At 45.7% G+C, this 25,252-nt stretch overlaps 1 protein-coding gene across 11 annotated transcripts in view; it reads right to left on the reverse strand.

Annotated features, from left to right (window-relative positions):
• LOC139534080 (DENN domain-containing protein 5B-like) overlaps positions 1-25,252 on the reverse strand; it is a 77,483-nt gene that overhangs the window by 5,939 nt on the left and 46,292 nt on the right. For 3 of the 11 annotated variants that reach the window (XM_071332803.1, XM_071332801.1, XM_071332797.1), the window contains 15 exons: positions 25,109-25,252; positions 19,592-19,779; positions 16,854-17,435; positions 10,979-11,210; positions 9,291-9,441; positions 8,958-9,051; positions 6,094-6,225; positions 5,738-5,890; positions 5,180-5,261; positions 4,821-4,902; positions 4,524-4,652; positions 2,718-2,839; positions 1,901-2,046; positions 1,077-1,118; positions 37-343 (listed from right to left, as the gene is read on the reverse strand). The exon at positions 25,109-25,252 is cut by the window's right edge and continues 535 nt beyond it. In XM_071332803.1, the coding sequence (XP_071188904.1) occupies positions 37-343; positions 1,077-1,118; positions 1,901-2,046; positions 2,718-2,839; positions 4,524-4,652; positions 4,821-4,902; positions 5,180-5,261; positions 5,738-5,890; positions 6,094-6,225; positions 8,958-9,051; positions 9,291-9,441; positions 10,979-11,210; positions 16,854-17,435; positions 19,592-19,779; positions 25,109-25,252 (2,586 nt within the window). Of the gene's footprint in view, positions 1-36; positions 344-1,076; positions 1,119-1,900; positions 2,047-2,717; positions 2,840-4,523; positions 4,653-4,820; positions 4,903-5,179; positions 5,262-5,737; positions 5,891-6,093; positions 6,226-8,520; positions 8,643-8,944; positions 9,052-9,290; positions 9,442-10,978; positions 11,211-16,853; positions 17,436-19,591; positions 19,780-25,108 lie in introns of all 11 variants that reach the window. The other 8 variants (XM_071332802.1, XM_071332798.1, XM_071332799.1 and 5 more) reach the window with 5 other exon arrangements.

Below are 25,252 nucleotides of genomic sequence, written 5' to 3' on the forward strand. Positions count from 1 at the left end.
CTATGTCATGTCATGTCATGAAGGGGTGTTACTCACTGTATCCGCGTCCTCCCATCGAGGTGATGCTGACCCGCCTGGTCTGACCCGGCGAATGCTGCATGTCGGGCGTGCGACACCCTCTCCCAGAATCCTCATCGGCGTTGGGCAACGCCAGCTCACCAATCAGAACGCGCTCCAGACTGCCGTCGTCCACGCCTTTGCCAAGCCACCGCCCACACGGGAACTTGTAGGTGTGTCCTGTGATCTCGTTGCGGACCATGACACAGTCCACCAACCATTTAGCCAGCAGCCCAGAGTTATCATGACCCAACTGGACTGTAGTCAGCTTACCCAGGTTCTGACACTATAGAAGGAGACAAGAGAGAAAAATCAGCGTCAAGATGTCATTACATGTTAATTCACAATGATAATTCAGAAATAATGTGTTAACGACAACAGTATGACTGCTAATTCTATAACTACGCAGTGTAATCCTCTATCGAATCTAGTCTTACTCATCTATCCAATTGATCAACTAAAAGTCTACATTAGACCCAAATACAGCCAATGACAGGTGAGTATTCCTACAATATGCCCTTGAATGCCACTTCGGAGAAAGTTGCGTCCCCTTTCCAAACCTTTTAGTTGAAGGTGAGCTTGGTGCATTGAGTGATATGCATAACATCAGCACCATGTCAAGGAAATGTTCATGTACAGCAAAACTACACAAAGTGGCATTCAAGAACAAACACATACCCCTTCATAAATCTAGAACACCATTAATACCATATAACCAACAGACGGTACACAGACCAACCCCATCGTTGACGAAGCCCTCAACCCAGAGAGAGAGAGCTGGGTCGTATTCATTAGGCCACACCGTAGCAAAATGTTTTGCAACGGATAACAAAAATAGGAGTGTTTGTTATTGGACAACTTCAGGTAGCCCCTCCCCCGTTTCAGTCAGTTTTCTTCCGTTTGGTTCCCAATGAATACGACCCTGGAGTCTATGGTACACAGTGAACATTGAGCCTGGGATGATACAAATGGGTCCGGTGGAGAGAAGGAGGGAGGGAGAGGGAGATGACGTTTCTAACCTTGAACATGGCGACGATGTGAGTGTGTGGCCTGAAAGCAGACTGGGGGAGATGAAGACACGTGTTAGGACATGATGGATAGCATAAGTGGGAGAGGATGGACTTGGGATGCTGGTTTCTAGTAGACTACCCTTTACCAGGCTACAAACCAGGCGTGCACCCAAACCACCACCATAGTAGCAAAGCTCCTCTAGAGAGATGGTCCACAGAGCTATACTGAACAGTTAGCCATCACCCAAACTGCTCACAAAGCCACAAAGAGCTACCACCCACCACTAGTGAACACGGCACCACTCAGAACGGTAGAGACTATGAAAAGGCTCAGTAGGTAGAGACATGCACTTCCTGTGAGGAAGGAAGTAGGAAAGAGGACAAACGGGAAGTCTGGGTCCGTCCGCTCATTGTGCCTGGCAGCATCTCACAGAGTTAACTACTATTCAAGCACACTTCCAATATCTACCAAGTGGAATCAGCTACATGAACCCAACTTGTAACTCATCAACCCCGGTTCTGAGTGGAAGGTATCAGAGCAAATAGTCACACAAAGATGAATGGATAAATGAACGAGGAGATAGGGGATTAGTAGTAAGTATGGAATGGTAGAGAGCGAGTAAGACAGAGTCTTCTGCCTTATGAGACCATGCGTGAGTTCATGCCACAAAAAGGGAACAGCGACCCACTTCACCCCGGTGGGCACCGAACAATGACTCAGTGATGTTCTCAGCAAAACCATCAATCCATGCTGATATAACCTTGCTGCAGAACGTCACAGAGACATGAGGAGGCGTAGGGGCCCTGGCTGTTGGATCATAGTTCAGACTCACATCGAAGGTCATCTCCAGGACGTTCTTGGTGATCTGCCTGACGCCCGAGTCGCCCAGCTCACCCGACACACACACCCACGGGTTGGAGGTCGTCATGGCGTTGCTCAGCTTCTTGATGGGGATGATGACGGCGCGGTACGGGATCACTACAGGGACAAAAAAAAAATTGTACAGTCCCTCTCAGTGAAACACAGAAAGAATAAATGTATTCATCGTTTTATAGTTAAATATAACAAGGGCAAACTAAATCAGCGAGATTTCAGTGGATTGCCCTGCTTTAGAGTAGTAATTCATTTATGAAATTTACTATAAAAAAGATTATCCCAGTTTCCCCTAACAGCAGGCAAGGGTTCCAGACTTATCTGGTGCTGCTTCAGTGCAAACTGCTATCTGAATAATGTAATCCTACTTTCAATCTTTGATTACATGTACATAGCCTCATGCTTTATTCAGGTTAACACCGTCTCTGCCATTGATCCAAGTTATAGTCCTATACATCTACATTAACCTCCATGGAAAACCGTGATAGGCCAAGGCAAGCACACCAATTAGGACTCTCCAAAGCCTACCATCCATCCTCTCCACAGTGGCTGAGTGGAAAGGTTTGCTGTGGGTGACTTGTGGTAAGTTAAAGTGGTTGACTTCTAGTTAAGTTGTTTTAGCTAGTGTGCGGACTGATCGAGGTCATGGCACCGGTGAAGTAGAATTAGTCAACCATCTCATGACGTGACTGTGTTCTGTATAGGATGAGGTAAATTAGTGGTTATATTATGGTCATATTGAAGTTGAATTGTGGTTATGTTGAAGTCCTACTCACTGATAGTGGTGAAGACACTGGTGAAACAAAAGTAGTCGACAGTGTTGAGGGAGAGCAGGTGAAACAGGAACTGCTCCTTCTCCTCCTCACAGCGCAGGAAGGCGTAGCGCTTATACAGCTTCCTGGAAACACCACAACACACACTTAATACACATTAACCATGGCTTCGACACTGTCAATGTGAATAATATTGTGTGTGTGTACAGTTGAAGTTGGAAGTTACACAATAGCCAAATACATTTAAACTCAGTTTTTCACAATTCCTGACATTTAACCCTAGTAAAAATTCCATGTCTTAGGTCAGTTAGGATCACCACTTTATTTTAAGAATGTGAAATGTCAGAATAATAGTAGAGAGAATGATTTATTTCAGCTTTAATTTGTTTCATCACATTCCCAGTGGGTCAGAAGTTTACATACACTCAATTAGTATTTGGTAGCATTGCCTTTAAATTGTTTAACTTGGGTCAAACGTTCCGGGTAGCCTTCCACAACAAGTTGGGTGAATTTTGGCCCATTCCTCCTGACAGAGCTGGTATAACTGAGTCAGGTTTGTAGGCCTCCTTGCTCGCACACGCTTTTTCAGTTCTGCCCACAAATTTTCTATGGGATTGAGGTCAGGGCTTTGTGATGGCCACTCCAATACCTTGACTTTGTTGTCCTTAAGCCATTTTGCCACAACTTTGGAAGTATGCTTGGGGTCATTGTACATTTGGAAGATCCATTTGCGACCAAGCTTTAACTTCCTGACTGATGTCTTGAGATGTTGCTTCAATATATCCACATAATTTTGCTTCCTCATGATGCCATCTATTTTGTGAAGTGCACCAGTCCCTCCTGCAGCAAAGCACCCCCACAACATGATGCTACCACCCCTGTGCTTCACGGTTGGGATGGTGTTCTTCGGCTTGCAAGCCTCCACCTTTTCCCTCCAAACATAACGATGGTCATTATGGCCAAACAGTTCTATTTTTGTTTCATCAGACCAGAGGACATTTCTCCAAAAAGTACAATCTTTGTCCCCATGTGCAGTTGCAAACCGTAGTCTGGATTTTTAATGGTGGTTTTGGAGCAGTGGCTTCTTCCTTACTGAGCGGCCTTTCAGGTTATGTCGATATAGGACTCGTTTTACTGTGGATATAGATACTTTTGTACCTGTTTCCTCCAGCATCTTCACATGGTTGATTTTCACTTTTCGCACCAAAGTACGTTCATCTCTAGGAGACAGAACGCGTCTCCTTCCTGAGCAGTATGACGGCTGCGTGGTCCCATGGTGTTTATACTTGCGTACTATTGTTTGTACAGATGAACGTGGTACCTTCAGGCGTTTGGAAATTGCTCCCAAGGATGACTCAGACTTGTGGAGGTCTACAATTTTTTTTCTGAGGTCTTGGCTGAAGCAAGCAAAGAGGCACTGAGTTTGAAGGTAGGCCTTGAAATACATCCACAGGTACACCTCCAATAGACTCAAATTATGTCAATTAGCCATTCAGAAGCTTCTAAAGCCATGAAATCATTTTCTGGAATTTCCCAAGCTGTTTCAAAGGCACAGTCAACTTAGTGTATGTAAACTTCTGACCCACTGGAATTGTGATATAGTGAATTATAATTAAAAAGTATAATTATAAATATAACAATTGTTGGAAAAATTACTTGTGCCATGCACAAAGTAGAAGTCCTAACTGACTTGCCAAAACTATAGTTTAACATGAAATTTGTGGAGTGGTTGAAAAACTAGTTTCAATGACTCCAACCTAAGTGTATGCAAACTTCCAACTTCAACTGTATGTGTGTGTGCGTGCGTACTTGGTTAAGGCTTGGCGGGACAGCAGTTGTTTGAGGTGTTGGGAGAGTAGCTTCTTCTCCAGAGAAAGACGGATCCAGGCCCTCGCTCTGCCCACATCAGTCTTTATCTCCCCCATACTCTGGATGTGTCTGAGAAAGGGAGGGAGGCGTGGAGATGTGAGAGAGAAGGTGAGGAGGTAAGACAAATAACAGCAAATAACAAAACAAATTGTTGACTCACATGGATAAAGTTGTGAGATATTACCATCTACCTATGACACATCGTAATGTACAGGTACAGTGGTAGGTAATTCATACCTCATATCCTGTATGACGGACGCTCGCAGTGATGGCATCCCTATTGACGACTCAGACTTTCGTCTCTCTGGACCGTTTGACACTGTGGGAGGGAGAAAGAAGCACACACACATCTCAGCTTTGGCAGCGCTCCAATTGAAAATAAATCTATCAAATGCCACTGGAGTGTGAAAGGTCTGTAGATTAATTTGAAAATTGAGTATTTCAGGGGATTATTGGGTATGAATAGTGTGTGACTGAATGGATTGAGGGTAGGAGTGACATGTGTTTTATGTCAATGTTGTATATTAAATAGACCATGTAAGGTGTGTGTGTGTGTGTGTGTGTGCGTTTATATATGTGTGTGGGGGTGTTCTTACCTGGTGACTCTGCCTGCTGCTGCTCCAGTTTCTCCTCTCTGGCCTGGTAGTGCAGCAGGTGGGACCACAGTGCTGACTTCCCCTACAGGGGTCACAGTCCAGAGGTTAGAGGTCAACCCACACACTTAATAGCCAATACACTCCCTAATACAGGAAACACTGCACTGCCAATATCTAATACATTCACTAATAATACTAGACTATAGATAGAGGATTACCAGTCAATAAGCCTAATGAAATAGGGTCATATGGTTATTACTATAAGACCGGATTAACCAGAGTGTTGGTAGACTGACCTCTGACCTCTGACCTATAGCCAATAACAGGTTCTTCCAAGTAGAGCACTGAGCATGAGGGGGGTTTATATAGTAAACGCAATGTCACCATTACGATAAAACCTGATTAGAGAGAGAGAGAGAGAGTGTGTGCATGTATGTGAGTGTGTGTGTTTCTGTTCAGTGCATGTGTGTTTGTGTATGCATGTGTGTGTGTGTGTGTGTGTGTGTGTGTGTGTGTGTGTGTGTGTGTGTGTGTGTGTGTGTGTCTCTCTCTACAGACCTGTTTGACTTGTAGGCCGTGGCTCCAGATCCTCTCCAGCAGGTCACAGAGGGAGGCGATGAGAGTGTTCTCCTCCAGACCTGTGATGTTGGCCTCCCCATGACCCAGCTCCACCGCCTCCCTGCCCATCTTCTCCACCAACATACGCTTAGTCTGGAGACAGGAGACACAGAAACGTGACCAAGACAACATGACCCCTACACATAGGATACAAACAACTGGTTTGTAGACAGGAACCAATCCCCTCATAACTACACCAAACAACACAAAATTGGACCGATATACATTGGAGACACATAGCAACTGCAACCACAACTTAACCAATACCACAATATATTTCACCTGTACAGACTCACCTTCATGCGACACTCCTTGAGTAGTCCCTCCACAAACTTCCAGTTGGTCTGAGCGATGACGGCAGGTGAGAGGTCAGACAGCTTGGGCTGACGGAGGTTCTTCCCCAGGCTCCGAGCCTCCTGCATGTACTTCTGATGGAAACAGAGATGGAGCAACAATCAGCTCTGTCTGTAAAACTCTACAGTCGTGGCTAAAAGTTTTGAGAATGTAAATTAATATTAATTTACACAAAGTTTGCTGCTTCACTGTCTTTAGATATTTTTGTCAGATGTTACTATGGAATACTGAAGTATAATTACAAGCATTTCATAAATGTCAAAGGTTTTATTGACAATTACATGAAGTTGATGCAAAGAGTCAATATTTGCAGTGTTGACCCTTCTTTTTCAAGACCTCTGCAATCCACCGTGGCATGCTGTCAATTAACTTCTGGGCCACATCCTGACTGATGGCAGCCCATTCTTGCATAATCAATGCTTGGAGTTTGTCAGAATTTGTGGATTTTTGTTTGTCCACCCGCCTCTTGAGGATTGACCACAAGTTCCCAATGGGATTAAGGTCTGGGGAGTTCCCTGGCCATAGACCCAAAATATCGATGTTTTGTTCTCCGAGCCACTTAGTTATCACTTTTGCCTTATGGCAAGGTGCTCCATCATGCTGGAAAAGGCATTGTTCATCACCAAACTGTTCCTGGATGGTTGGGAGAAGTTGCTCTCGGAGGATGCGTTGGTACCATTCTTTATTCATGGCTGTGTTCTTAGGCAAAATTGTGAGTGAGCCCACTCCCTTGGCTGAGAAGCAACATGAATGGTCTCCGGATGCTTTACTGTTGGCATGACACAGGACTGATGGTAGCGCTCACCTTGTTTTTTCCAGACAAGCTTTCTTTCGGATGCCCCAAACAATCGGAAAGGGGATTCCTCAGAGAATGATGAATGACTTTACCCCAGTCCTCAGCAGTCCAATCCCTGTACCTTTTGCAGAATATCTCAAAAATCAAAATCAAAGGTGTTCTAGAGAGTTGGTATTGTGATGATCCCTGATGTTTTTCCTAGAGAGAAGTGGCTTCTTTGCTGCCCTTCTTGACACCAAGCCATCCTCCAAAAGTCTTTGCCTCACTGTGCGTGCAGATGCACTCACACCTGCCTGCTGCCATTCCTGAGCAAGCTCTGTAATGGTGGTGCCCCGATCCTGCAGCTGAATCAACTTTAGGAGACAGTCATTGCGCTTGCTGGACTTTCTTGTGCGCCGTGAAGCCTTCTTCACAATAATTGATCCGCTCTCCTTGAAGTTCTTGATGATCTGATAAATGGTTGATTTAGGTGCAATCTTACCTGCAGCAATATCCTTGCCTGTGAATCCCTTTTTGTGCAAAGCAATGATGACGGCACGTGTTTTCTTTCAGGTAACCATGGATGACAGAGGAAGAACAATGATTCCAAGCACCACCCTCCTTTTGAAGCTTCCAGTCTGTTATTCGAACTCAATCAGCATGACAGAGTGATCTCCAGCCTTGTCCTCGTCAACACTCACACTTGTGTTAACGGGAGAATCATTGACAGCTGGTCCTTTTGTGGCAAGGCTGAAATGCAGTGGAAATGTTTTTGGGGGATTCAGTTCATTTGCATGGCAAAGGGGGACTTTGCAATTCATCTGATCGCTCTTCATAACATTCTGGAGTATATGCAAATTGCCATCATACAAACTGAGGCAGCAGACTTTGACACAAATATACATTTTCACATTCTCAAAACTTTTGGCCACGACTGTACACCCAATATTAACCATTACAGGTGGATGGAGGGACATTTCTCAGTTGGGTCCAACTGTAAGAGGTTGTGCAAGGGTAGGATTGAGGGCAGACATTGTGGTTTTTGTACAGTCTTGAGTACCTTTTAGCAAACATTGGGATGTAGCGGGGGGTTATGTGCTCATAGAGAAAACAAGACAAAGTAAAAATAACATTTTCTGTTTACTTCTCCACAGAGAGTTGAGGCGCTGAGCCCATTTCAGTGACACACTCTGGTGAGTTCACTCTAGTTGACTTAAATTGGCTTGAATCTGAAATGATTCTGCCATCTTATCTGATTTTGTATCGTTACGATTCAGTAATTCCTTTCTCATCTCTCTCCTCCCCACAGAGATACAGAACTATAAAAGGGTAGGAAGAGGAGAGAGATGAGGGAAAACAAGATCCTCTGCAGAGCCATGACTCACTCTTTCAGTGCTGTCGACTAACTAATGTGACAGGTGCATGAGGGATCTATCAAACAGTCACTGTGTGTGAGTAAGCAGGGATTGTGTGTATGTGTGAAGCAGGACTGGAGTGGAGAAGTGGAGTGGGGGTCATCTTGGGGGTAGGGGTAGAGGTAGTTTTTGGGGGTTAGTGGGAGGGTCTGTGGGGGTTCCGTAACTCCTCCACGTACCAGGCAGCACTCAGAGGCAGACTTTTTTGGTGGTTTGAGAGGCGGGGGAGACGCCTTGTCCCACTCCCAAAACGCCATGGAGTTCTGCAGGACTAGACACCCCTCTACCTGCTGAGAGGTGGTACAGCCCAACCCCAACGCACAGGACCCACAGAAAAGACAGGAAGGAGAAAAGAAAGGAAAAGAAGCACCATGCACATGAATGCACATGACATTCAAATAATAGAAGGAAAGAAACTAAAAAACAAAGAGAAGTTAAAGAGAAAACAAGCATGACATCAGTTAAGACAAGGACGGACATGCTTTGAAAACGGAACCAAGCTAAGACGAAAGGAAGAAACTCAAAAGAAATCAAATAAAAAGGAACATAAAGGCATGCTACGGAACAAGAGGAAGAGGAGAGGATGAAGAGGGAGGACGGTGTGTCGTGTCCGTACCTCTTTGAGGTCGTTATCTAGAGTCAGGTGTTCTGTTTGTTGTCTGTGACGGTCTTTCCTGCGCTGAGCCGTAGCGGTACGATTGGACCACCTGCTGACAGACATAACACTGTTAACCGCATAAACCTTTATATAGACTCTACTCAACTACATAATACAGATGGAAAATTTGTAATAAACACTTGTTAACTTGGACTACATCACCATAACACAACTGTAACGTATATATTACGTTCATATAGCCTTTATGTTCAAACCGTTACCATTACCATTTTTCCCAAGAAACAATGCCCGTCATTGGTTGGCTCTTCGGTAATGGCATCATATACTCACTTGTTATTGGTGGGTCCGACTGAGAGCACGTCAGACTGCAGCTTGGGGAAGAAGCCCTGTTCATATTTGCCCTGTCCAATCTTCATATCCAACAGGTGGGGGTGGATGGCTGTGTGGTCGATTTTCATCAGCCGCTGTTCGATGGCCTGGGCTGGGCAGGGAGATCAAATCAAGAGGGGGGATTTGAGCAAGGCCTTCTTTTGGTATAACCACTACTTGAGAATGCATTTAGTACAATGCTAGGACTAAACCTTTGAGTTTACTTTGAATGAAAAGAGACACACACACAAGCTGCCACTCTTGTGCTCCTCTAAACAAAGCTTGGCAGGACATCAAAGCATTGCGTTTGTTCAATTCATTACAGGACATGCTGTACTTCGGCCCTTTCATCCTCCCCTCTCCCTCATTATCGATAAACACCCCGCTCTCTTTATCTCACTGCTTGCTCTTTCTTTCTCGGTCTCTCTGTTTGCTCTCCAAACCTACCTCCTTCTCTAACCATTTCCTTTAACGAACACAAGGTAGAGAGAACAGACGCAGTACGACTCAACCCAAACCAACAAGGCATCCGTCAATTAACCTCTGCTCGCGGTGATAAACAGCGCATCTGTTGGCGAGGTAAGTCTTTACATGGCTCGTATGAGATATTTTTTTTTGTCTAACAAAACCCTCCGATTGTCTCTTCCAATCTCAGTCCTCATTGTTTGTCAGACGGGAGAGAGAGGAGCACCGGAGTGACTGAGGGAAATTAAGTAGAATAGAAGAGTTTCTTTTGTGTGTATAATTGGGGAACTGCACGCGCCACCACCTCTGAAAGAGCTCCCCCTGAACAATTAGGCTTTCACAGCACTCGTTCCATTAAAATCTGGCATGTCAGACCCTGCCAATTGACTCCACCTATACCTGTACCACTCACGGACGTGAGCACGCACACACACACATACCCTATTCATTGTCTGTGAGAGTGTCTGGTCAGGTCTTTTTTAGTACTCATTTGACTTGCCCTCGTTAAGTCTCTGCTGCGTAGGCAAAAGGAAGTGAGGAAGCCAGACTCAGGACTGACTCAGTGGGGTAAGGGCGGCAGGAGTGTTTTAGGGGAAGCGCTTGTGTGTACGCGCGTGTGTGTGTGTGTGTGTGTGTGTGTGTGCGTGAGAGAGAGAGAGAGAATGAAAGAAAGAGAAATAGAGCGTAGAAGAATGAGCTTTGTGGGGTGAGGCTTTTTTTGAGACAAAGACAAAATGGGCAGAATTAGCCAATGGGAGCCCCTGCTGAGTGGAGAGAAGTCTGCTGTTTCCAATGAACACATGAACGAGGTCAAGGAGAAGAGGATGATGAGATGGAAAGTAATAGGACGGATGTGTAACGAGATGGATTTAAAAGGAGTCCTTTTAAAATGGAGTCCTGTGTGACCTCTTAAAGCATCGCTGGTATGCCAGCCAGGCAGACAGACTGATAGAGGCAGCAGTCATCCACAGCATGCTGATCAGACAGACGGCTCAGGAGAGCACATTCTAATTCAAGTCCAAACTTTCAATTAGTCCCTCTCCTTATTTCTCTGTTACCTCCCAAAGACTCATTTTAAACGACTTTAGATTTGTCCTTCAATTCCACCTGTCCCTCTCTGTCGATCTCTCTCGCGCCCACACACACATCACCCCTTCCCCTCTCCCGGCTCTCTTCAGACTCACCCGACTCCTTGAGGATGGTGCACCTCTGGTAGTTGGAGGACCGCAGACTTGGGGCTCGAACATTGTATAGACGAGCTTTATCGATGCGTCCGTCGAAGACGCGGAGCAGCGGCTCCTTCTCCTCCCATTGGGACATGATCTTGTTGTCGATGAAGGTGGCGAACATCTGGGTCTCGATGAAGTGGGACAGGAAGGGCAGGTAGGGCTCCGGCTGGTCAGATAGGAAGGATGCCTGGAGAGAGGGGAGATCTGTTAGTACAGACACAGATACATTAACCTCTTGGAAATAGGGGGCGCCATTTCCACTTTGGGAAAAAATAGAGCCCAAATTAAACGGCCTCGTACTCTGTTCTAGATCATATGATATGCATATTATTACTATTGGATAGAAAACACTCTGAAGTTTCTAAAACTGTTTGAATTATATCTGTGAGTAAAACAGAACTCATTTGACAGGCAAAGTTCCAAACAGGAAGTGAAAATTCTGAAATGGGTCTCTATGACAGGCCTCGCCTATTCAATTGCCTTGTATTTATGGATATGTATGCACTTCAATCGCCTTCCACTAGATGTCAACAGGCAGTAGAATGTTGAATGAGGTGTCTAGCCTGATGTGGGACCGAATGAGAGCTTTTGGAGTGACAGGTCAGCCATATTGGCAGTATTTTGCTGCGCACCTGGGAGCACCATATCATTTTCTGCAATGCGTTAGGTAGACACGAAGAAATGCTCCGTCTGGGACGTTATTGGATACATATGAGAAAAACATCATAAAGATGGATTTTCAACTGAGTTTGACCAGTTTATTCGACTTTTATTATGACTTTTGGAATTTTTCGTTCCATGCGCCAAACGTTCATGGACACGTGAGCACCATTATGCTAGCCAAAGTATTTTTCATAAATGTTTTATGATGAGTATTTATGTATTTCACGTTGCTCTCTGTAATTATTCTGGCTGTTTTGGTGCCATTTATGATCATGGCACCAATGTAAAACCAGAATTTGTAGCTATAAATATGCACATTTTCGAACAAAACATAAATGTATTGTATAACATGATGTTATAAGACTGTCATCTGATGAAGTTGTTCAAAGGTTAGTGATTCATTTTATCTCTATTTGTGGGTTTTGTGAAAGCTATCTTTGCGGTGAAAAAATGGCGTTGTGTGTTGCGCTATTGTGGTGAGCTAACATAAATATATGTTGTGTTTTCGCTGTAAAACATTAAAAAAATCGGACATGTTGGCTGGATTCACAAGATGTTTATCTTTCATTTGCTGTATTGGACTTGTGATTTCATGAAATTATATTATATGATATTCCCTGTGGCGCTAGGCTAGGCTATGCTAGTCAGCGTTTCTGATGAGGAGGATCCCGGATCCGGGAGGGTGGGTCGGTAGAGGTTTTTAACATGCATGCACTTGCAGGGAAAGATATGAAGACAAATACTAGTAGGTAGGGAAAGCAACAAATGTAATTACAAAATAATATAGGTGCACACAGGGATGGACAGACATAAATTTACAAAATACCATAAAGATCAATGTATCAAAATAAACTACAAAATACTTGTCTTTTGAAATGTATTTAATTTCTAAATAAATTTTCTTACTATAACTGTGTTATGTTGTTGTTTATCTACCTTAGTTGAATGCACTGACTATAAGTCACTCCGGATAAGACTGTCTGCTAAATGACCAAAATGTAAAAATGAACCAAAATGAACTGCAAAGCACACTGGGTATATTTATTGGCCTTGCTTCGGGGCAGAGATCCTTAAAATACTACTCAGCATGCTTTTTAATTGTTAATTTTTTCATACACATCTGTATTTAGTTAATTTAGAAGGCGCGCTTATCACACCATAGAGACATCAAAGGGGGTAACGTAACAAAATGGAAAAAGTCAAGGGGTCTGAATACTTTCCGGAGGCTCTGTACATCGGAGTGTAGTTCAGCCCAGTGCAACACAAATAACTAAATACTCAGAAGTAATTGAAATACTTCCGGCGCCGAAAAGAGATGGCTGCCTCGCTTCGTGTTCCTTGGAAAATATGCAGTATTTTGTTTTTTTACGTGTTATTTCTTACATCGGTACCCCGGGTAATCTTAGGTTTCATTACATACAGTCGGGAGGAACTACTGAATATACGATTAACGTCAACTCATCATCGTTCCTACCAGGAATATGACTTTCCCGAAACGGATCCAGTGTCTTGCCTTCCACACAATACAATGGATCTGATCCCAGCCGGCGACCCTGTGCGACGCCGAAAAAGGGGAAAACGTGGCGGTCTCGTGGTCAGGCTTCGGAGACGGGCACATCGCGCTCCACTCCCTAGCATACTACTCGCCAATGTCCAGTCTCTTGACAATAAGGTTGATGAAATCCGAGCACGGGTAGCATTCCAGAGAGACATCAGGGATTGCAACGTGCTCTGCTTCACGGAAACATGGCTAACTCAAGGGACGCTAACGGAGTCGGTGCAGCCAGCTGGTTTCTCCATGCATCGCGCCGACAGAAACAAACATCTTTCCGGTAAGAAGAGGGGCGGGGGGGTATGCCTTATGATTAACGAGAAGTGGTGTGATCATCATAACAACACACAAGAACTCAAGTCGTTCTGTTCACCTGATCTAGAACTCCTCACAATCAAATGTCGACCGCATTATCTACCAAGGGAATTCTCGTCAATCATAATCACAGCCGTATACATTCCCCCCCAAGCAGACACATCGATGGCCCTGAACGAACTTTATCTGACTCTTTGTAAACTGGAAACCACACACCCTGAGGCTGCATTCATCGTAGCTGGGGATTTTAACAAGGCTAATCTAAAAACAAAACTCCCTAAATTCTATCAGCATATCGATTGTGCTACCAGGGCTGGAAAAACACTAGACCATTGTTACACTAATTTCCGCGACGCTTATAAGGCCCTCCCCCGCCCCCCTTTCGGAAAAGCTGACCACGACTCCATTTTGTTGATTCCAGCCTACAAACAAAAACTCAAACAACAAGCTCCCGCGCTCAGGTCTGTTCAACGCTGGTCCGACCAATCTGAATCCACGCTTCAAGACTGCTTCGATCACGCAGATTGGAATATGTTCCGCATCGCGTCCAACAACAATATTGACGAATATGCTGATTCGGTGAGCGAGTTCATTAGGAAGTGCATTGACGATGTCGTACCCACAGCAACGATAAAAACATTCCCAAACCAGAAACCGTGGATTGACGGCAGCATTCGCGTGAAACTGAAAGCGCGAACCACTGCTTTTAACCAGGGCAAGGTGACCGGAAGCATGACCGAATACAAACAGTGTAGCTATTCTCTCCGCAAGGCAATCAAACAGGCCAAGTCTCAGTACAGAGACAAAATCGAGTCGAAATTCAACAGCTCAGACACAAGAGGTATGTGGCAGGGTCTACAGTCAATCACGGATTACAAAAAGAAAACCAGCCCCGTCGAGGACCAGGATGTCTTGCTCCCAGACAGGCTAAACAACTTTTTTGCCCGCTTTGAGGACAATACAGTGCCACTGACACGGCCCCCTACCAAAACCTGCGGGCTCTCCTTCACTGCAGCCGAGGTGAGTAAAACATTTAAACGTGTTAACCCTCGCAAGGCTGCAGGCCCAGACGGCATTCCCAGCCGCGTCCTCAGAGCATGCGCAGACCAGCTGGCTGGTGTGTTTACGGACATATTCAATCAATCCTTATCCCAGTCTGCTGTTCCCACATGCTTCAAGAGGGCCACCATTGTTCCTGTTCCCAAGAAAGCTAAGGTAACTGAGCTAAACGACTACCGCCCCGTAGCACTCACTTCCGTCATCATGAAGTGCTTTGAGAGACTAGTCAAGGACCATATCACCTCCACCCTACCGGACACCCTAGACCCACTCCAATTTGCTTACCGACCCAATAGGTCCACAGACGACGCAATCGCAACCACACTGCACACTGCCCTAACCCATCTGGACAAGAGGAATACCCATGTGAGAATGCTGTTCATCGATTACAGCTCAGCATTTAACACCATAGTACCCTCCAAACTCGTCATCAAGCTCGAGACCCTGGGTCTCGACCCCGCCCTGTGCAACTGGGTCCTGGACTTCCTGACGGGCCGCCCCCAGGTGGTGAGGGTAGGTAACAACATCTCCACCCCGCTGATCCTCAACACTGGGGCCCCACAAGGGTGCGTTCTGAGCCCTCTCCTGTACTCCCTGTTCACCCACGACTGCGTGGCCATGCACGCCTCCAACTCAATCATCAAGTTTGCGGATGACACTACAGTGGTAGGCTTGATCACCAACAACGACGAGACGGCCTACAGGGAGGAGGTGAGGGCCCTCGGAGTGTGGTGTCAGGAAAATAACCTCATACTCAACGTCAACAAAACAAAGGAGATGATTGTGGACTTCAGGAAACAGCAGAGGGAGCACCCCCCTATCCACATCGACGGGTCAGTAGTGGAGAAGGTGGAAAGTTTTAAGTTCCTCGGTGTACACATCACGGACAAACTGAACTGGTCCACCCACACAGACAGCGTTGTGAAGAAGGCGCAGCAGCGCCTCTTCAACCTCAGGAGGCTGAAGAAATTCGGCTTGTCACCAAAAGCACTCACAAACTTCTACAGATGCACAATCGAGAGCATCCTGTCGGGCTGTATCACCGCCTGGTACGGCAACTGCTCCGCCCACAACCGTAAGGCTCTCCAGAGGGTAGTGAGGTCTGCAGAACGCATCACCAGGGGCAAACTACCTGCCCTCCAGGACACCTACACCACCCGATGTCACAGGAAGGCCATAAAGATCATCAAGGACAACAACCACCCAAGCCACTGCCTGTTCACCCCGCTATCATCCAGAAGGCGAGGTCAGTACAGGTGCATCAAAGCAGGGACCGAGAGACTGAAAAACAGCTTCTATCTCAAGGCCATCAGACTGTTAAACAGCCACCACTAACATTTAGCGGCCGCTGCCAACATACTGACTCAACTCCAGCCACTTTAAAAATGGGAATTGATGGAAATTATGTAAAAATGTACCACTAGCCACTTTAAGCAATGCCACTTAATACAATGTTTACATACCCTACATTACCCATCTCATATGTATATATACTGTACTCTATATCATCTACTGCATCTTGCCATCTTTATGCAATACATGTACCACTAGCCACTTTAAACTATGCCACTTTATGTTTACATACCCTACAGTACTCATCTCATATGTATATACCGTACTCTATACCATCTACTGCATCTGCCATGCCGTTCTGTACCACCACTCATCCATATATCTTTATGTACATATTCTTTATCCCTTACACTTGTGTGTGTGTGTAAGGTAGTAGTGTGGAATTGTTAGGTTAGATTACTGTTGGTTATTACTGCATTGTCGGAACTAGAAGCACAAGCATTTCGCTACACTCGCATTAACATCTGCTAACCATGTGTATGTGACTAATAAAATTTGATTTGATTTGATTTGACATATTTCAAATACAAATAACAGAAATACTGCCCAACTCTGGGTGCACAGCACGTAGCATAAACACACAGCAACCAACTCTGTTTTCTGTCTGTTTGCTGATATGAATGCATTTCCCCAGTGATTTCATAAATGCAAACATTGTTATTGCCAATACCGCGTCTTAACAGCTCCGGCTGTGTTCGTCTTACTTATTTATCAAATGGAATATTTTCATAGTGGATGGGTTTCGGGAAAGAATTTAATCCAGCATCTCACAAACATGGTAATGCCCCAGTGGACTTCTACTACCACACAACACAGGCCTCAATAAACAGCCCGTTACATCAAGGTTAACAGTGTGTGTGTACATGTCTCTGTGTGTCAGCCCATCACCTTATCAAAGTTGTGCATCTGCTCTCGGTTGGTGAGCCAGGACTCCAGGTCCGGAGCGCTTTGGATGACGAAGGCCTCATAGTCCGCGAACATCGTGGTAAACCTGCTAGCGAACACCTCCCTCAGCTGTACATTCAGCTTAGCGTTCCTCAGCTCCTCCTCTTCGACTGCCGTCCTCCCCCCCTGGGCCTCTCCCTCACCCCCTACCCCCCTCAGGGCTTCCACACGGACCCCCGTTCTCTTAGCCAGAGCCTGGAGTCTTTCCAGAGTAGCGTTCCCTTGGAGAAGCTCCAACACAGCTAACTGCTCCCCTCCTAGGTTCCCATTCCTCCCATCGTCCTCTAGCTCCCTCAGGGCCTGTTGGCTCTTCAGACCAGGGTGACGGGTAGAGACGGACCCAGGGGTGGTGGTGGTGGAGGAGGTGGGGACAGAGGTTGGAGGAGCGCCCCCCACTGGGGATATGCCGTAGTGGAGGAGGACTTCACTGAGCTCCTGGATGAACTCTGGTTTGTTAGGGAACTGGGGGAAGTCCTCAGGCAGCTCGATGCAGTGGTTGTCAATGTCCACGAAGCACAGGTTAGCCTGTTAGGAGAGAGGGAGGTTTGGAATAAGATGAAAGATTATACAACAATTATATAACATAGCTATTGCTCAATGAATAGAAACTCAGAGAGGGGTGTGTTGGGGACTGTCCAGTGTCCAGTGTTGGGGACTGGACATGCACAGATTGAGTATTGGGTAACTGGGTCAGTATGTGATTGACACGATAAAGAGATTAATGTCAGTAATAAACCCAAATCTGATATAATTGAGTTACTGTGACAAACCACCAGCATTACGACAAAAACCCTGTGCTCAAGGGTAGTGTGCCAGACCACACAGAAACAAATACACACGCTTGCACACCAATCACAACCACAATTCACATAAAATCACACAATCACACATACAAATTCAAACACACCTATCATCCCTAGTGTCTTACTCTAACAGACACTTACAAAGCAACACACGCACACACTCAAAAAACAACCGTAATGGCAGCTTACAGTGGTAGAAATGGGCTTACAGCCTTCTCTCCCCAAGCCCCAGTCTAATGTATTACACTGCCACTCCAGCTCGTGCGTGTGTGTGTGTGTGTGAGTGTGAGTGTGAGTGCGTGTGTGACACGTGCACGCACGCACACACTTATAGTGTATACTTCCAGGCTCTACTGTCCCTGTGGAAGGATGACTAGGAGATACTGTACACCTGAATACATGACATTAGCATTTACTGTCTGGCACCTGAAACGCTGGGTATACTACCAATTGACTATAGTTTAATAACAGCATTTGCTAGGCTCCAGATGTGAATTTCAAAACTCAACATTTTCTTCTCCATGTATTTCTGGGTCCAGGTTTGACTCATGTGCATGGCTCTGTGAGGGCTGCATCAGCTGTCTGTGCACAGATCTGACCTGATGTGGATTGGCCTAACGGAGGTTTATTTAGGTAGCGGAGAAGACTGCAGGCCATCCGCCTGATTTAGGAGCTGCGGAAAAAGGAGCATGCACCCCGCTGGGTGATTGTACAGGCACACAATGTTTGGCCTAGTTTCGGTTAAAAGCCATTGGTTCCTCTTTTGCATTAAAAAGAAAGGATGGAGGATCAAGAGGGACAAAATTACATGAAACTGTTGGTATTCATGAGTGTGTGCATGTGCATGTACTTGTTTGGTATTTTCTATGCAAACATGACTAATATGGTTAGGAGACAAATTATTGTTCTGCCATTTGAAATGGAAATGAGATTAATTCTTTCTACAGAGCCAGGGCTCAAAAAGGCAAGTCTTTCATTCATTCATTCATTCACATCCTCTCTCTATGATCCTTCCCTTCTTCCCGTTTGCTTTCAGCCCTTCTTTCATCCCTCCATTTCTAGGTCATCCTTCCTCACTTCAAAGAATCAATCAGAAAATAGAGATATTGCTAAATGAAAACATTTGGGCACTGTGTGATCTTTAGGGGAGGATCCGGAGGAACACAGAGGGGCAGAAAATTGGATTGTGAGGAGGAGGCAGGAGCAGCACCAGGGAACGCCGTCGGATGCTGCACTGACTCGGATAATTACCATGCATACGGAATGGGCCAGATTAATGAGCGGTGGGAGTGAGAGGGAGGGAGAGCCCTGAAGCTGGGAATCTCTTTGGGACGTTCCAGACCATTAGGAGTCTCATCTCGTCCCCACTCACACGCTGTGCACCGAGAGTTCCATCGCTTTCACTGTCTGAGGAGGAGGCCATTCAAGCTGGGAGGAGGGAGGAGGGAGAGGGTATAGACACACACTATCCCAAAATCCACTAAGCCGTTCCAGAGAAATATCCATTTGAGTTCCTTCCACACAGGAGTAATAGGGGTCTACGCAAACACATTGGCCTGTGAGTGATAAAACCAATAGAAGTATCTCAGAGAGGTTTAAGCGCTCTCCAACAAACTAAAATTAACTTCCAATAGATATTCCTCCACAATAAGAGTCTGAAAGCTGCATTTTTCCACTTCCCGCTCAGTCTGAATAGGAGCCAGGTAGTCTGCCTGTGTGCGTGGGAGGCTCATTGTGCAGAGTCAGGGTTGGATGGCCTTGGACACTGTGCATTCAGCAACAATGAGCCCTTACTGTAACTGCCTATTGTATGGAGACACACACTTACAAATAAAAACAGACCCATTCACAGTCGCACACACACACAGTAGTCCATACCTCCTGTGGCAGCTCTAGTTTGGAGCGGTCGGTGCCCTCCTTGGACTGCAGGCCCATGAGGTAGGGCACGGGGGCATCCAGGAAGTGCAGCAGTGAGGCGGGTAGGATGGGCACGTAGACATGCTGCCACTGGAACGGGAAGAGCAGGGTGGTGATGCCCTCCGCAACTGTCATCAACCGCTGGTAGTCTGGAGAGAGGTAGGGTGAGGGTAGGAGGGGGGGTAAGTTGGGAGGGGGAGAGGTGGTTGAAAAGGAGGGGTGGAGTGAGGGAGGTGGAAAGGTGGTGGGAAGCGGGGGGGGGGGGGGGGTGTAATAAAAGGGATATGTTAGAAAGAAGACGAAGCAGAGAATAACTTTAAATCAACCAATCAAAATTGAATCTGGGGGCAATACGGGGGGAATTCTGTTTTGATGGATTCAATTTAAATCACCATTCTCTGTGTGTGTGTGTGTGTGTGTGTGTGTGTGTGTGTGTGTGTGTGTGTGTGTGTGTGTGTGTGTGTGTGTGTGTGTGTGTGTGTGTGTGTGTGTGTGTGTGTGTGTGTGTGTGTGTGTGTGTGTGTGTGTGTGTGGGTTCATGTGTGTGTGTGTGTGTGTGTGTGTGTGTGGGTTCATGTGTGTGTGTGTGTTTGCCTGCAGTGTCTCCTGTTCCTGATTAAAGATTAGGACCAGTGATCTCAGCCTGGCTTTGGTATTGAGTTCCAAGAGTTCCATCATCAGATACGAATAAAATGATCAGGCCATAAGCCTGACTGACCTCCATAATAAAACAGCAGCACGCTCCACCAATTTATCCACTCAACCCCTCTCCCTCTACCCTTTCCTCCATCCCTCACTCGCTTTCACTCTCACCGCTTCTCAGGCACAGAGGCACTCGCTTTCATTCAAAATGCGTTACACTTTTCAAGGTCGACAAAGCATTAAAACAAAGACCTAGCCAATTTACATTCTACAAGAGAACTAGGGGACCTAGCATTTTTATATTGCGTGTGTCTGAGAGTCTGTGTGCATCTACCTTTCCTCAAAGTCCGTCTGCAAGTGACCACCTTGCCACTCAGATATAAACACACACAGACCATCGCATGCGTATCACACACAGATGGACGCTCTCCTACAGACACATGGACAGACACTCTAATTTGCCCTCTCTCGATTCCCAAATCCCCCCCCCCCCCCAACACAGGTGCATTGAACATTACACTGCACACACAATATATTCCAATACAGAGCATGGATCCAGACTGGCGACATCTTCTCTCTGTTCCTGAGACCAATGGTCGGTTACTGTGTATTAGACAGAGTAGCTGTAAGGATCCAGATGCTCTTTCAGAGAGCCGAAAACAGCTCCACTTTAGCATCTCCTCCTCTCTGTCTCATGTGCGACTAATCATACTAATAACACGCTAACACTAACGCTGTGCAGAGAGCCCACCAGACCTGGCCATTAATCAGTATGTGTGTGTGTGCACGCGCACACTGCAGGAGCACCTGTGTCCATTAGCCATTTTGAGGCCTGGCTTCAAACAAGTCATTAGGAACAGGACAGGGGTGCTTGCAGGTGCAACTGTAATGGACGTTATACATCTCACACTGAAGAGGGGCATAACTTACCCCACCCGCCATCCTGCCTCCCGTGGAGATGACTCGTAATAATGGAGCGAAGGGGGGGGGGGTCCGGTGTGAAAAGGTGTATGTGTGGGGGGAGGGGCATCTGTAGCGGCTCCTACTTATTGGATATTTATGAGAAAACTAAAAGACGCACGCGATAGAGAGGAGTGACAATACCCTGATAGAAGACTTGCGCCACAGGACACGCAGAGAATGGAACGAGAGTCCTTTAGAGACACTGTGAAGGCGTGGTTTGAGAATCACAGTAACGCACTACACGATTGGATCCCAGATAAGAAAAGGGAGACAGAGAAATGAGATGAAGACCAACACACAGAGAAAGTGTGGTAGCGACGGAGTGAGAAAGAGTGGGAGAAACCGAGAGAAAGACAGAACTAAAAAGAGAGTGTGAGAGTAAACCTGCTAGCTCAGCTGTGGTGCACTGCACACCCACACACTCGTACAATAACACACTGACCGTACACAAGACAAACCCCTCACACTGCAATACTCAACTATGTATGAGGGGAAACCGAGAACAGCTGCAGAAAACGCGGGACTTTTACATGACTTCACTAAAGCAATGCATACAATAAAAGGAAACTACACAGTACACTAACACCCATGTATTTGTATAGCATAAATGCACCAATTTGCCCTTCGGCTTCTAGTCTACCAAAGAAACGCTGGCAATCATTTTACCGGTAACTACTTCAAAGTGCTGCCAACAACCAAGGGGTCAATTGCTTGAACATGCCTTTTTGGCATTCCCTGTGGGAAACCCAGTCTCTCTCTGAAACAAACTGAGCAATTAGAACCACAACAAGGGAGATAAGATCACAAAAAATGAGGCTAACCCAGTTTATTACCAAATACACGCACACAAGACGCTGCGTGCCGAGGGTTTTAACTTGACACAGCCTGCTCTGTGACGCAGGAGACCCGAAAGAGTGACTCTTATCAAAAGGATGATTCATGGTACTTTACTCATGTCTCAGCAACTCTATCCCCGCTTTCCTTCCCCTCTCATTCGCGGTTATGATCGTATTATGTGACGATAAGTGTATCCCCTTATTCAATATGATAACACTGAGGCTCGACAGACTTCATTAACACATAGGCCGTGCTGATTTGACACCAGCTCTTCCCAATTTAATATTCAACCCGTCACAGATGTCAGACTCCAGTTTTCCCCAACACGAAAAACATCAAAGCACCCTGTAAAAGCGCATAGGGGGTGAGGGGGGGAAATAAGAGTGACCAAAACTGAATAATATTATTCTCTCGTCCGATGTTGACCTCAGCTGAACTACGGTGGGAGGTGATTTCAGGCAGAGATGATGCGTGAGCATTCAACTCTATTTTACAGGGCCAGTCAACTTTCACAAGACCCTCCAATACTGCTTTCCAATGGAAGGTTACGTGTAAAACATTGTATAGTATTGCTTGATAAATAGGGGAATGCATTGCATTGTCAACATCTGCAAACGTCCAATATAGATACAGTTGACCACAATGCTGCTGGGGCCAAGTGGAAAATGCGAACGGAAGAGACAAAGATCGGCTTCTGTGTTTCAAGGCTGAACATATGACACGAGGCCAAGTCATAGTGAAACTGTCAGTCATTGGGACTGGTCCCTATCAGACACAGTCTCAGAAGGGAAGAGACAAGCCAACAATGATAAACAACAGAAACCAGGTGCACTCCCAGCACAGAGAGAGGGGAGAAGGAGACATGGTGTAAAGTCCCCTCATTTTCATACGAACAGTATGTCTTTGATCAACCACCTTATTGTGTGCGCTGACTTGACTAAGTCTCTCTGGATGAATGCAGGGATTTGTCTGCAATTGAATTCCTTGGGCGGGCCGCCTAAGCGTTTATTCTGGTCGCCTAATTATCAGGATGGATAAGTGCTTTCAGTGTCAACTTAATCGACTAAAACCCAGATATAACGAACGTAGAGAAGATAACGGACCTGTATATTTATTTATTTATTATATAATCTTTGAGAACTAACAATCACCGAAATAAAAGTCAGGGAGAATTGAAAGATCCTCAAAGAATGATTTTAGCAGTATACACTTTATTATTATGTTTGAGCAAAAGAACACAGCATTAGCCATCGCAAAATGCATAGAATTGGACGAAATTTGCTTTAAAACTGCAACCTTTTCTCTTAACTGCATGTCAACTTGTTTAGAATTGCAGGAAACTCGTTTTTTTTTATTACAAAAAATGCTTAGCTCCATGGAGAAATGTGTAGACGTGTAGGAAATTTGCTTCAAAATGCCAAAGTCTCTACACTGCCAAGACGGGGCCTAAAAAATTTGCTTTAAAACTGCGCCCCTGCCACACCCACCACCTAAACCCATTTTTGATCAAGAAAAAGACCCTAGAATGACTAAAATATAAAATAGTGATTAATCATATTATTAATTACATCTCAGACCCATGCCCTCCATTGAGCTGCAGGATTGGACTAAACGCCTGCCTGCCACTTCCTTCCCGTGTCTCGGCCAATGAGTGCAGGTTCCGTCTGTCATGATTTCATTAGTTGTTGATGGATCATATAAGACAAGGAGGACATATGGCCAACCTTGTCACATTAACACACATGCTGCATCCCAAATGGCACCCTATTCTATATATTGTGCACTACTTTTGACCAGAGCCCAATGTGCCCTGGTCAAAGGTAGTCAACAATATAGGGAATAGGGTGCATTGGGACCCATCCACAGAACATGTTACAGATGCAGTTTCCGTGCATCAACCCTTCCATGAAAGCGCATCCAGGCAAATCAAGCACATTGTTTTTATTAAAGAGGAATTAGAATGCCTTTTAGCAGCCGTGACGCAGGGTAGGAGATAAATGGGATGCCGCCAACGCTTCCCGGTGAAAAATGAGGAACATTAAAACGTTACTGGAATGTTTTTTCATTCGGAATGAGAGGTGAATCATTCGGTTTCAGGAGCGATTTCCGTCTGACAGTTGGTTTAATAAATTAAACATGGGAGATCATTTCCCATCAAAGGATAGAGGACAGATGAGTGGGGATGGATGGGAGCGGAGGGGTGGATGAGAGGAGTGGTAGGAGGGAGGCCCGTCTCTGTCGTTTTCTCTCAAGCAGACAGAAATGGCATGGTGCTAGTAGAAGTGGAGTCCCTTTGTTTGACTGCCATCAACTCAACTAATGAACTCCCATGCATTACAGATAATTACATTAGAGACATTAAACTCCATCAACTCTAAAACAAATCAAGAGCCACTTAATGGGAAGTCACAACCCATTAATTCATTAGGCAAGACTACTTTCCATTACAAAGGACGCCAATGGACCAGAACCACCCAATCAAACATTCAACAGACAAGAAGCTCTCTCAATGTCTCTTTCTCTGCCACAGTCTTCAGCCAATCAGATAATGGTATCCTGTAGTTTAGTCTACTGTATTCTACAGTGAAGTCTATGGCAGATGCAGTCAGTCTTGGCCTGACGTCTACAGACTACTGTCTGGCTGTTTGTCCTTTGACTGACCATGCTTCCTAATCCCAGCCACTACCCTGCTGCTGTCCAGTCCGTCAACCCGCAGAGCTCCAGTCCCAGGGAGAGGAATAGCTCTCTACCACACCCAGATTACAGTAGTCTAATCCTAAACTCATTTGGGCCAGGGAGTCAGGGAACACAGATTACACCCCAGTAATGACACAGCCAGTCATGTTCCATTGGCTCTAGCTGAGGGGATGTGTTGAGGAATAGGGAGGAATGACTTATCCGAACCATCCCCCAACCTGGTATCTGTCATCACCATACCACCTGGCTGGAGAAGCAACCCCCACTCAACAACCTGCTGCCAAGGAATGTAGAGGCAGAGAGGAGTGTGTGTGGGCATGTATAATAAGCATCCCTTACCCTGTGAGTAGAGCAGGATCTGCATCTCCAGCAGGGTACAGTTGAAGAGCTGCACCAGGTTCTCTACCCCCAGCAGAGTGAAGGTCTGGCCCAGAGGGAAGTCAGCCAGAGGCAGCTCCCCAGGCCCAGGACGCTGACACACGA

Source organism: Salvelinus alpinus, chromosome 11 (assembly GCF_045679555.1).
Source record: "Salvelinus alpinus chromosome 11, SLU_Salpinus.1, whole genome shotgun sequence".
In the NCBI taxonomy this organism is placed as follows: domain Eukaryota; kingdom Metazoa; phylum Chordata; class Actinopteri; order Salmoniformes; family Salmonidae; genus Salvelinus; species Salvelinus alpinus.